The sequence below is a fragment of the Orycteropus afer genome, unplaced genomic scaffold (genome assembly GCF_000298275.1).
Source record: "Orycteropus afer afer isolate SDZICR_OR568_19922 unplaced genomic scaffold, OryAfe1.0 scaffold00030, whole genome shotgun sequence".
Lineage (NCBI taxonomy): Eukaryota > Metazoa > Chordata > Mammalia > Tubulidentata > Orycteropodidae > Orycteropus > Orycteropus afer.
The window spans coordinates 7,926,695-7,939,133 of NW_006921617.1; the positions used below are offsets into that span (position 1 = coordinate 7,926,695).

General features: G+C 38.8%; 1 protein-coding gene across 1 annotated transcript; it reads right to left on the reverse strand.

Moving 5' to 3' along the window:
• Nucleotides 1–735: 735 nt before the first annotated feature.
• Nucleotides 736–12,224, reverse strand: HRH4 (histamine receptor H4). Its single transcript, XM_007935575.1, has 3 exons — nucleotides 12,032–12,224; nucleotides 7,547–7,710; nucleotides 736–1,533 (listed from the first exon to the last, which is right to left on the reverse strand). Exons 1-3 carry the CDS (start codon nucleotides 12,222–12,224, stop codon nucleotides 736–738), a joined length of 1,155 nt encoding a protein of 384 aa, XP_007933766.1.
• Between the last annotated feature and the right edge of the window lie 215 nt (nucleotides 12,225–12,439).

Consider the following 12,439-nt stretch of genomic DNA (forward strand, 5'->3'; position numbering starts at 1 on the left):
TAAATAAGAACTGTATGCACTTGTTCCAACTCACGTATAAATTCCACTTAAAGACTTAAAGACGAGTGAGTTAGGAACAGATCTCCTTTATAAGCCAGGAACTGCCTGTGTACAAACATACATATATAGAAAATGGGACTACACTATGTTTTGTTTTTATACCAAACTAATAATTATGACTGCTTCATGTGCATAGGATGTGCTTTACTATTGTCTTCTCTTTTTATAGTAAATACATATTACTTTAAAAACATTTTAAAGTTCCTCCAGTACAAAGTTAAAAGACTTGCATTAAAAAACTAGGATTCACATTTCTTTTTCCAGGAGCATGCCTAGTGTAAATTTCCATAAGAATTTACTGAGCTTCTATGAGTCTAGCATTGTCTTAAGTACTTCAGAAAACACCAAGGTAAAATGTTATATCAAGATCTAAAAGACGAGGAAGAAGTGATGACTAAAAATAATACAATACTTTTTGTGACTATATGTTTAAAAAATATTCTTGTCAATTTATAATTATGCTGCTATCATTCATCAAAATAATTTTCCATTGACTTTCAGGTTAGATTTTTTTTTTTTTTAAGTTTGCAGGCATTACAGTTTTATTATATTGTTTTGTTTTGCTTTTTTTGCAGGCATTACAGTTTATAGACTTTTTTGGTAGAGTGGAAAGGGCAATGTGGAAGCTGATCAAAGTCATTTAGGTGAAGACTGATACATATGAAAGTGAGAAAATTATCTTTCAAATGATAGTGATTGATTATGTGATGATAGGGTTTTCTTTTTCATACAAAATATTTTTGAGAAAGCCTTCTGAAAACGTTTGTGACACAATGGATACAAAAAAGGATTAACAAAAGAATTGAACCACTGAAGCCAAAATAGAATTTCATACCAATTTGGTTTAGGTTTGTCTGAAAGAAAAATTATGGACACAGAATGGGGAGCCCAGCAAATGGCAAAAACGCTTAAGAGTATGGCCAGTGACCTGGCTAATTTCTTGGCTCTGAGCAGTTCCCTCTGCTGAAGAGTTATAGAATCTGAATGGGAGATGGAACACATTTTGGAAGCAATTGTATTGTTATTTATCTGCCTTCTTAATGAAAGAAGGAGACTATCCTTTCTTCTCTGTTTCTCTGAATGAAGGGGTGCTCCTGTTTCCTTCAGTTTAGAAAGAGACGTCGTAGAAATTAGTCCACTTTTGGATGAGTGTCCAGAGTTGCTGGAAGAGACAGGAGGACTGATGCCATGATGGCTTTGGCTTCTACTGAGACTACTACGCTTCCATAGGCTCCAGTAAATGTATATGTTAAAATAAGCCACCGAGATGACTGGGACCAGAAATTCAAAGAATGATGTGAAGGCAATGAGGTACTTTGATGAAAAAAATCCAGGCTCACATGTTTTCCTGTCTTCCTTCCAAGACTGTGAAACTAGGATCATTGGGCCATGCACTAAGAAGGCTAGCACCCAAACAGCCACCATCAGAGCCACAATCTTCAAGATCTCAGTTTGTTTAACTCTATAGGATACCTAAAAGAGACAACATAAATGATTTACAGTCTAATGAACATGTATTGATTTCATAAAGTATCCCAGAGACCCTCAGAAACCCAGGAGTACAAGAAGTGGGGGCCTGGGTATCCTGAGGTGGTTTTCATTTCAGTTGAGCCCGTGCCTAGAAGCAGACCTTCTTGATGGTTTTCAAAGGGAAGACTGTAACCCTCAAGGTTAAACTGCTGACACTATAGCAAATGTAAAGGCCAATATGTAAAACAAGGAAGGAATTTCCCTAATCCGCAGACACTGATTTGAACTGTCAAGCAACTGATACTTGGCCTCCTTACATTTCCTAATGTGCAGGCTAGATCATTAAGAGTTTGTTTGTTTGTTTTAAAATGAAATAGAATAGTAAATCTGAGAATGCATCACACATAGTAAGGGTAGAATTGCTGGATGAAACTTGCTTCGGGAATGTAGATACACATAGAAAAAAATTCATATACTAAATCACAGTATAAAATTTCATTTCCCATTCTGGTCGCAGTCAAAAAGTTTGACGGTGACTGCCTTATCTGATTTAAATATTCAGAAAGAATCTAGTCTGTAGTTTCTGCTGAGATGTCAAGGGGGGATCAAGAGAAGAAAGAAGAATTCTTCCAACATGCCCAAGAAGGTGAAACATTAACAGAAAGAAAGTTACAGCTGCTGTAAACAAATGCTGCAGTGTTCTTCAGCATTATCAAATTGCTTCTTTCTACAAATGTTTCCATCTGACAAATAGAGGACAAGGTTGTGACTAGCAGCAACTTTGAGAGATATGATGGGCAAGTGCTGCCTCATCTACTCCTTTAACAAGCCTAAAACTAATGAATACTGTATCTGTGCATCAGTAAGAGAAGAGCTTAACTCAAACACCTTCTCTGGTAGTGTAGTGCCTAAGGCACTTGACTGCTGACTGGAAGGCTGGTGGTTCAAACTCACCAACCACTCCTCAGAAGGAAGGTTGGGCAATCTACTTCTGTAGTGATACCACCTCGGAAACCCTAGGAGAAGTCGCTATGAGTTGGGTCCAACTCAACAGCACATAACAACAACGACAACAAAGAGTAAAGAATGTTCTAGATCCACTTACAAAGACAGGTATTTATAGAGGCAAATGAAATTCAGTGAGTGAGGATCACCCTCATGTCACAGAATCCACAATAATTTTCAGGGGTGATCCTGAAATTTGTAAGTATCCCCTACATTGTTGTTATGTGCCATCGAGTCAGACCCGACTCATAGTCACCCTCCCTTGGGTTTCTGAGGCAGTATCACTACAGAAATAGATTGCCCCGTCTTCCTTCCAAGGAGTGGCTGGTGGGTTTGAACCACCAGCCTTCTGGTTAGCAGTCAAGTGCCTTAGGCACTACGTTACCAGAGCTCCCAGTATCCCCTACAAGAAATCTATATTCTCCAAGGTCGACTACGCAATACAGGTGATAAAGTTACAGAGCAAAAACATTTTTAAGGAGACCTTGAAGAGATGGTCTCTTTGAATCTGTTTTGGACTTGTAAATTTCCTTTCGGCTCAAATGTTCCACATTGCTCTGACTTTCTGTTCACAGGAAGGAAATGACCTACACGTGAAATTGGAGCACACCTCCCTTATCACCATCTCTCATGTCTGTGAGTGTCAAATCTCAGTCTACAATATTTTCTCCTTTTTATTAAAGGGGCATGTCCTTGCCCACTGCTGCCTTTCTTTGATAGATTATGCATGCTGAGAAGGACTCATGAATAGGCTAGAGGAAAGAGGAAGCTGAAAAAAAAGTTACTTTAAAAAACTGCAGGGAAGTGGTTTTTTGTTTGTTTGTTTTTCTCCAAAATTACTGGTATTTTTGAGGCTAAGCTAAAATGGATATGGTGCTGATCACAACTTCTCGCCTACAATACATTTTTTTGCCTTCTGCTTCTCATGCCACTAATTAATACACCTCTTGTACTAAATCTAATGATTATGAAGATGGTTACAATGCCCAGATGGTCATAAAACTGTGTTTAGTTTTTTAATTGCTCTATTCAGCCTTTGTAATGATGTGATACAATATGTTAGAAAGGGGTCTCTTCCATTATACATAAGGTCAAGTGAGATAATGGTCATTCAAGAGAATGAGAAAGAAGATGCTGATCTGATCACTCCATCTCTGGGTACCCTTTTAAATAGATGGACAACTAGAGCATTGCTTGAGTCCCAGCCCAAGCCTGTTGAAGTGGCCTCTTTAAAATCAGCAGTGGCACAATCCTCACCCAATATAGAATATATTATCATTCAGAATATTGCTCTTACCCTGTTTCTTTTCTGCCCCAATAAAATAGCTGAATACTCTGACACTCAGGTTGCTTTGTGAGACAGAGCAGCCCATTGGAACATACCTGTGCTAATGATGAGATTAGGATTATAGGACCATTGTAAGTGCCCTTGCCAATCCTCCCATCATCAATATTTCCCATGGTCTTGATTTTATTGTCAAGCTAGTTTCTTCATCTAAAGGTAAAGTCATACTCTTCTCTTACTGTATTAATTCTGAATACATATTAATTCCCATTCCCGCCAATTATGATCTATCCCTGCTATCCTCTTTCCTCCATCCACTCTTGTCTCAGCCATTCCGAAAACTTCTCTGAGCACTGCCATCTGCATTTAGCTTTTCTTTTCTTTTTTTCCAAATCATTGTAAGATTTCCATTTCCCAGGTCCCATACATTCTCTATCCTGTCACATCATCTCCTCATCCACAGCCAGAGCTCAGCCTCCCCACTACCACTGCTTATGGGTTCTCAGTAGCCCTTGGAGGCTTCATTCTGGCTTTGCATGGCTGTGCTTGAACTGAGTCAGCACAGGAGCAAGTGCTGCCTGAGCACCCTGTGTGACCAAGCACTGTATGCCCAGTGCCTTGAATAGCACTAAACCAAAACCAAATTCACTGCCATCAAGTCAATTCTGACTCATAGCAACCCCCTTTGGGTTTCCAAGGTGGTAAATCTTTATGGAAGTAGATTGCCCAGTCTTTCTTCCAAAGAGTGGCTGGTAGGTTTGAAATGCCAATCTTCTGGTTAGCAGTCAAATGCCTTAGGCACTATGCCACCAGAGCTCCTTTGTGCAGTAGGGACCCAGAACTAGCAGACCCAGCCTCACCACTTTTACAGACTTAGCCAGGGCAATTCCTCAGGGCCAGCCTGGAAATAAAACAATCCACTTTCCCTCCAGACATCTCTCCTCATTTCTCTGTAACTTCTAAACATATTTTGTAACCGAGCAAGCTGTCCCTTATCTGCCCACAAACTTGAGGGTAGGCTCAAGAGCTTACACAGATCAGAAGACTTCTTCTTAGTCCTCAAAATCATCCAGTGAAGTTTATTTTATATTTTATTTTCATTGTGATTTGGGTAAAGGATCATCCAGTGAAGTTTAAAAAGAAATATTAACCCAGAAAGAAAGAAAAATTTTAAACGTACAAATAGGAAACATTATGAATCAGACCACCGTTTTTTAAACATGTTGACTGTGACCTAAATTAACAAAGAAATTTTATATCATAGCTAAGTACACACAGAAGTATTCATAAAACAATACTTATCTTTGTGCAATGTACTCATATTTTCTAATCTAATTTTTTAAAAATTTTATTCTGTTCTGCTCAATTCCATGCCATAGTCTTTGATTTTAAAAAAATAATAATAATAAGCCACTGGTGACAACTCACTAAATTTATTTCATGACTCAGAAATGGGTCATTACCCACAATTTGAAAAATATGAGATTCTTAGAACCTAGGTTGCTAATTGAAAGTAATCTGACCTCCACAGCTCTGGTGGCCAGTACAAACCACAGAGGACCCTAGCACCAATGAAGTAACAATGCCGAGTGGTAGAGATGGCTAGCTGCCCCAAATCCATTCTCTCCTTTTTCCTAGACATATATCTACTCTGTTAGAGACCACATTTCCCAGCTTCCCTTGCAGTGAGATATAACCATGTGACTAACTTTTCCCAATAAATTATGAATGGAATTGATGGTGTAATTCTGCGCTACTTGGCAAGAAGTAAATCCCTTGCCCTGGACTTCTGCCCTTTCCGCTTCCTGTCTAAATCCTGGAATGGCACAACCTGATTGTGACATGTAGACAAAGACAATGACCTGGAACAAGAGTCAACAAACCACTGTCTGTGGGCCAAATGCAGCCTGCCATCTGTTTGGGTAAATAATGTTTCATCAGAACATGCTAAAAAAAAGCTTGTCGCCACGGAGTCAGTTCTGACTCATGGCAACCTCGTGTGTTACAGAGCAGAACTGCTCCATAGAGTTTTCTTGGTTATAATCACCACGCCTTTATTCTGTGGTTCCAACTGCACTCCTTCAGGTTGGTAGTCAAGTATAAACCATTTGTCCCCCAGCAACCGTGTACACAAACAGAAGTATTCATAAAATCCAAGCCCATCTTTTGTACTTATTATCTATGCTTGCTTTCTTGCTACGAAGGCAGATTTGAGTAGTTGCAGCAGAGACCATAGGACCTATAAAGCCAAAAATATTTGTTAGTTGGCTTTATAGACAATGTTTGCTAACTCCTGCCCTAAAGAATGCAGATTCATCCTACTGGCATGGGTCCCTGGATGAGCTCCTGGAGCAGCATGTCTCCCATCTCCTGGACTATTCTGTGAGAGAAATATAAATTTCTATCTTGTTTGGCCTCAACATTTTGGAATCTTTTTGTCACAGCATTTTACCCTGTTCCTTATCTAATACATCCTCCCAATCCTGTCTGCTCCTAGCTGTGCAGCCCTCCCAAGCCAGAGTTGTCATTGTCCCCTCAATGCTTGTAGCACAGCACTCTGCCATTGTACTGAACCCTACCATTGATGGGTCTGTCTTCATGTTAGACTAGTATTCTCAAAAGCAAAAACTCTTTATTCATTTTTTAATTCTAGCACTTAGCAAAAATGCCTGTTACCTAGTAGTTTCCCAAAGATCTCGGTCTATGGGTCTCACAAGGGAAGGTAGTTGTCCATATAGGCCTCAGAGGTTTCAGGTCACTGCTCATACCTCAGTGACCCTGTGTAAACCTTATTTTCTTCTTTGTTCTATTGCTGATAAATCTGATTTGCTTAGAACTGTCACTAACTTATTGATGAGGCTGTTCCAAAACCAGGGTAAATTTAGACTTTTTTGGCACTAAGCTGGCACTAGAATTTGATCTTCCTGCTTGGTACCCTGTAAAACCTATAGCTTCCCTGTGTAGTGTCTTTTCCTTTGGTCATTCAGAATTATCTTCTCATCTCATTAAAAAATCTGGGGTTTTTTCGACCTGCCTGACAAATTTCAAGGCACTCTGAAAGTGTAGTGACTAAGGCATTTGGCTGTTAGGCAAAAGGCTGATGGTTCAAATCCACCAGCTTCCACAGAAGAAAGATGAGGCAGTCTGCTTCAGTAAAGATTTACAGTCTTGGAAAGCCAGGGGGGGCACTGTGAGTTGGAATTGAATTGATGGCAGTGAGTTTGGTTTGGTTTGATTTTTCCAAGTTTCATCCTGAAAAAAACATTCAGGTCTCAATTTGTCTCTGGCATGGAACTGATATACCTGCTCTGAATCTAATCTTCTCAAAGTATACCAGTATACTCAGTATACCACCTCTAACAACTTATTTTGAGTTTTTTTTTAAATGCCTTCCCATTTAAAGGCACAGAGGGAAGTGACTTAACAAAATCACATACAGAAAATTTCCACTAAGGGTCAATGAGAATGTGTGTCAGATTACAAAAGGTTGGGCTCCTTAAATGTTTTGCAAAACAAAAATTACACTTTTTTTTTTTTTTTTTTTTATACAGAAGACGATATGTCGTTTTTTTTTTAGTGTTTGGAGTTCTGGTTTGCCGTCGAGTCAGCCCCGACTCATAGCGACCCCTCCTTGGGTTTCCGAGGCAGTATCACTTTTTTAACTTAGGGACCCAAATTTAAATATTTATATTCTTCTAAGAAAAGTAAGTTAAGGTTTTGACTTACAGCATTGGAGACCGACTGGTATCGATCATAACTGATGAGGACAATGTTATACACAGATGATGTACACAAAAGATAGTCAATAATGAGCCAAAACGTACACAGGCTATCTCCCATGTCCCACTTGAACACTGTGTGCGGAATGAACAAAGGAATAGAGATCACACCTGTATAGGGGAAAATAAGGGTAAAAAATAGCACAGATCAATTAGTATAAAGAAGTGTATTACAATATGTGTACAACACAATGAGGTATCTGAATCAATTAAAAATTGCTTTATTATAATTGAATAATTCATGCTATTTCATCACCAAATTCAAGACTGACTTTCTGCACATTTTTTACATAGTATTGTCTTAATTGTGGTAAATATATATGTTTAAAAAATTTTATATTTCAACCATCTTTACATGTACATTTCAGTGACATTAATTATGTTCACCATGTTGTTTAATCATCATTCTTATCCATTCCCAAATTATACCATCACTCTTAATAGAAGCTCAGTGTTCCCTAAACATTAAGTCTTCCTTTCCCCCTTTCTCCCATCCATGCTCAGTAATCACTAATAAATGTTAGACTGTTTACACTTACCCATCCTAGATAATTCATCTAAGGAGAAGAATACTATAGTTGTCCTTTTGTGACTGACTTATTTAACTCAGCATAATATTCTCAAGGTTAATCCATATTTTGTAGCATGTATGAGGACTTCATTTCTTATTATTTTTATAATTGTCCTCATGAATGTGTTACCTTCAGTGGCTCCTTATTTCTTTTCAAAGTAAGTTTGGGCCCCAACCTGTATTTCCAGCCATGTACTAATGAAATCATCTTCATGTTCCCCAAGGTCCAACCCCATGAGATGGGCCACCCTGCACCAAGCACATCCTACATTTTCACATCTCCTTGCCTTTCTTTCTTCTAAGAACTTCCTCCCCTCTCTTACTTAGTTCAGTCTATTACTTCCATCTCTTCCTTTACTCAGTTCAAACTTTGTCCATGTTATCTTTCTTGAAATCTGCTAACCAGAAGGTTGGTGGTTCAAACCCACAGGCCACTATATGCAGTGAAGATGGGTCAATCTACTTCCATAAAAATTTACCACCTTGGAAACCCAATGGGGTCACTGTGAGTCAGAATTAACTCAATGGCAGTGTTTGTTTTTTTTTTTTTAATGGGGTGAACAATAACACCAGAGAGGTACACTCTCCATAGGACCATCAACCATATGAGATCAAAAGGACAGCATTTGCCCAGGGATGAAGCTCAGAAGGAAGGAATGAATAGTAAAGAGGGAGAAACAGTAAACACAGGAAGAAAGTGGAAAGAGTGATGTTACATGTGGGGACTGCAATCAATGTCAAAATCAATCAATACAAAACAAAATGTGTATAAATTGTTGAATGCAAAGCCAATTTGCTCTGTAAACATTTGCTCAAGTCACAATAAAAAGTTAAAATAAATAAATAAATAAAACTGTTAGCATCCGTTACCTATAGGCAGAGAACTCAAAAAAAAAAAAAAAAAAAAATGGTAGTGTTGTTTTTTAAAGAGAGAGAGAGAGAGATTGGTTGCTTGTATCTATGACCCTGTCGTTTCTATCCCATTGAATCCTAAATCAATCTCCTCAGCTAAAAGTTGCCTTCCACAACTTTAAGTGCAACATTGGAAGTGCATTTCATCATCTTCCTCCCCAAAATGCTCCCTATTTCTATTAATAGAGTCATATTTTTCTTAGTCCCCAAACTCAATCTTTAACAGAACTTCTTCTTTCTCCTGCCTAACCCAACCCTTTGTAACTTTGCTTCCCTGGCCTGCTTTCCGTTTTCACTCAAGCTCAGACCCTTCTGTCTGATTTCTGCCTCGGTTGCTGCAGTTGCTTCTGGAACCATGCTGCTGCCATGCTGGTCTTGATGCCTTTAAAGTAAAGCTTCAATCCATCCAATTACTTCCTGCTTTTAAAAATCTTTAAATCCCCACATTCCCTGCAGAAAAAAACTCTAATCCAGACTCATGATACTTCTACTCAAAGACATTCATTACACAGATTCTGACCACTCTATGTTTATCACCTACTGCCCTCGGTGACACAGTGCCCAAGGCATTTGACTGCTAACCAGAAGGTTGGCAGTTCAAACCCACCAACTGTTCCGTGGAAGGAAGATAGGGCAATCTATTTCTGTAAAAATTTATGGTCTGGGAAACCCAGTGAGGGTCACTATGAGTTGGAATCTACTTGATGGCAGTGAGGGTTTTTCTTGTGTGTGTTTACCCTTGTGTTCTGGCTACCTAGTGCTGCTCTGACAAGAATACACCACAAATGGGATGGCCTTAACAAACAGGAATTTATTCTCTTACAGTTTGGAGGCTTTAAGTTCACATTCAAAGTGCTAGGCTCTAGGGCTAGGTGAAAGCCCCTCAACCTTGGGCTTCAGCTCTGCCTCCTACTCTCGGCCCCTGAAGCTAGAGGCTTTTCTTCATTCAGTCAGCTGTTGGCTGCTGAGACTGACAAGCCCAGGGTTGACAAGTAAAAAGGAAGAGTCCTGATGTTACCAAACCACACAGCCGGCCATTAATTCAAGTCCATTGAAAGTCCCAAGGTCGGCAGAGCATGGCAGGCTGCTGAGCAATGACACAGCTACATGCAGGGTTCAAGCGTGCCGTAAGCTAGAGACCATTCCCAAAGCTCTTTCTTATATATGGGAAGCAGACCACACACCCAAAGGCAACTACTCAGCTGCTCACAGTAGATTCCACCATGGAGTTGATTACCAGTCTCATCATGGGGAATACTACATCCAGCTGCCCAGCCACTCAACCAGGCCCAGCCAAGTTGATGCACAAACTTAACTTCCACACCTTGTTTGTTTATCTCCTATTATACTAAAGAGTTCTGGTGGTATAGTGGTTCAGGCATTTGGCTGCTAACCAAAAGGTAAGTGGTTTGAACCCACCAGCTGCTCTGTGGAGGAAATATGAGGCAGTCTGCTTCTATAAAGATTTACAGCCCAGGAAACTCAATGGGGGTCACTGTGAGTTGGAATTGACTCGATGGCAGTGGCACTGGGCCCTTGTATAACTATTTACGTACTAGCCAGCCTGGAGCTCACACTGGTGAAGACATGAAGGATGATTTTCTACCAGCAAGCCTATGCTGATTCGTGGACTATTCCTCCCCTCCCCATCTCTGCCTATGGAAATTCTATCCATCCTTCAAAGTTCATTTCAAATGCCACCATCCACTAACCAAATGTACTTTTTCCCACCTCTGACTACCCACAACATTTGGTATCTTGTTACAGGTTCACAACTCACTCTGTACTTCTATAACAACAACAACAAAAAAAAAAAACAACCAAACTCAACTACCATCAAGTTGGTTCCAACTCATAACAACCCCTCCTTGGGTTTCCGAGGCAGTATCTCTACGGAAGTAGATTGCCCAGTCTTCCTTCCAAGGAGTGGCTGGTGGGTTTTGAATGTCTCTTATCCACTCTACAATATTGAAAACTTTTTGAATAAAGAGATTAACTTCCTCTCCTATATCCCCTTGTTACCTAGGAGTTCTTGAGTATCTAAGAGTACTTACACAAAGTAGGTACTCTACTAACATTTGTGACCTTGGCGTGAGTTGTCACATCTGCAGAGAAATCAAGACAGAAGGAGACTAACATTTGTTGAGCAGCCACTACATTGCAGGCAAATGAATTTAGTATCCTATGAGTTCTATTTAATTTTTACTCAAATGCAAGCACTTGTGCAATTATAAATAAAAATAATCTGAATATGCCAGTTAAAATTAAGTTAGAAGCTCCTATAAAACAATATCATCAGCTGACATTTCTGCACGTCTACTTGTTATGATAAGCACTGTTGAAATGGCCATTAGGCAGTGAAAACTTACAAAGTGAATTTTTCAAAGAAAGATTAAGTTAATTTCCGGTCACTTATAATTGTATAACTCTATGAGATTGTATCATATGCAAGATATTTTTCATGTCAGCTGTATTGCACAATGTTCTACACCATACCATAATGTAATGCTATTAACTCTACTATTTAATTGATCTGGATATCTGAATATCTGAACCCATTTCCTGATTGTGCTGGTAAACAGCATACACATTAATTTCTGCTACTCTATCACTATGGAAACAGTCTACTGCCTTTTGATAGAATTAAAACTTCAGAATAACTCTAAAACCATTTTAGTCTAAGAGTTATTTGTTTCTGGAGCTATTTTCCTTTGTATGTTTGGGTCTATAAGCATTCGTCTTTAATAAGATAGTTTTCAGATGACCATCCCCTCCAACACTGATTTGCCTATGTATACCTTTCACCAAAAGGCCATACAGTCCCCTGAGCTTTAATACATAAACTTCTTATTTTTAATTGTTCCCAGTGTCATACAGTTCCTTGAAATAAGTTTTTAGAAATAAATTATTATTTTAAAAGATTATCTTAAATAAAGAAATGGAACTTACCCACAAAGAAGTCAGAAATGGCCAAGTTAAGAAAAAAATAATTACTTCGATGTCTAAGACTTTTGTCCACCACAAAAGCTAAAATGACCACAGCATTTCCTAGCATTGTAGCAAAAGCTAGTAATGCCATTAAAAATGCTAAAGTAATACGAGTACCTGATGAGAAATTATTTGTGCAATTAGTATCTAGCATCATATCAAATTATGAAGAAGCTAATACAGCAGATTAATCCTCTAAGTCAATTCTGGCAAGTATGCTTTCCAACTGAGCCCTAAAGCATGAAGTCTCCTACTGAAAAATAACATTTTTAGTATCTAATGCTGATCGCATAGTACTTCCTGATTCTGATAAAGCAAACTTGTGGTAACAGTTTCCCTTTAACTGACACTGAAAAATTATTTTCAAAA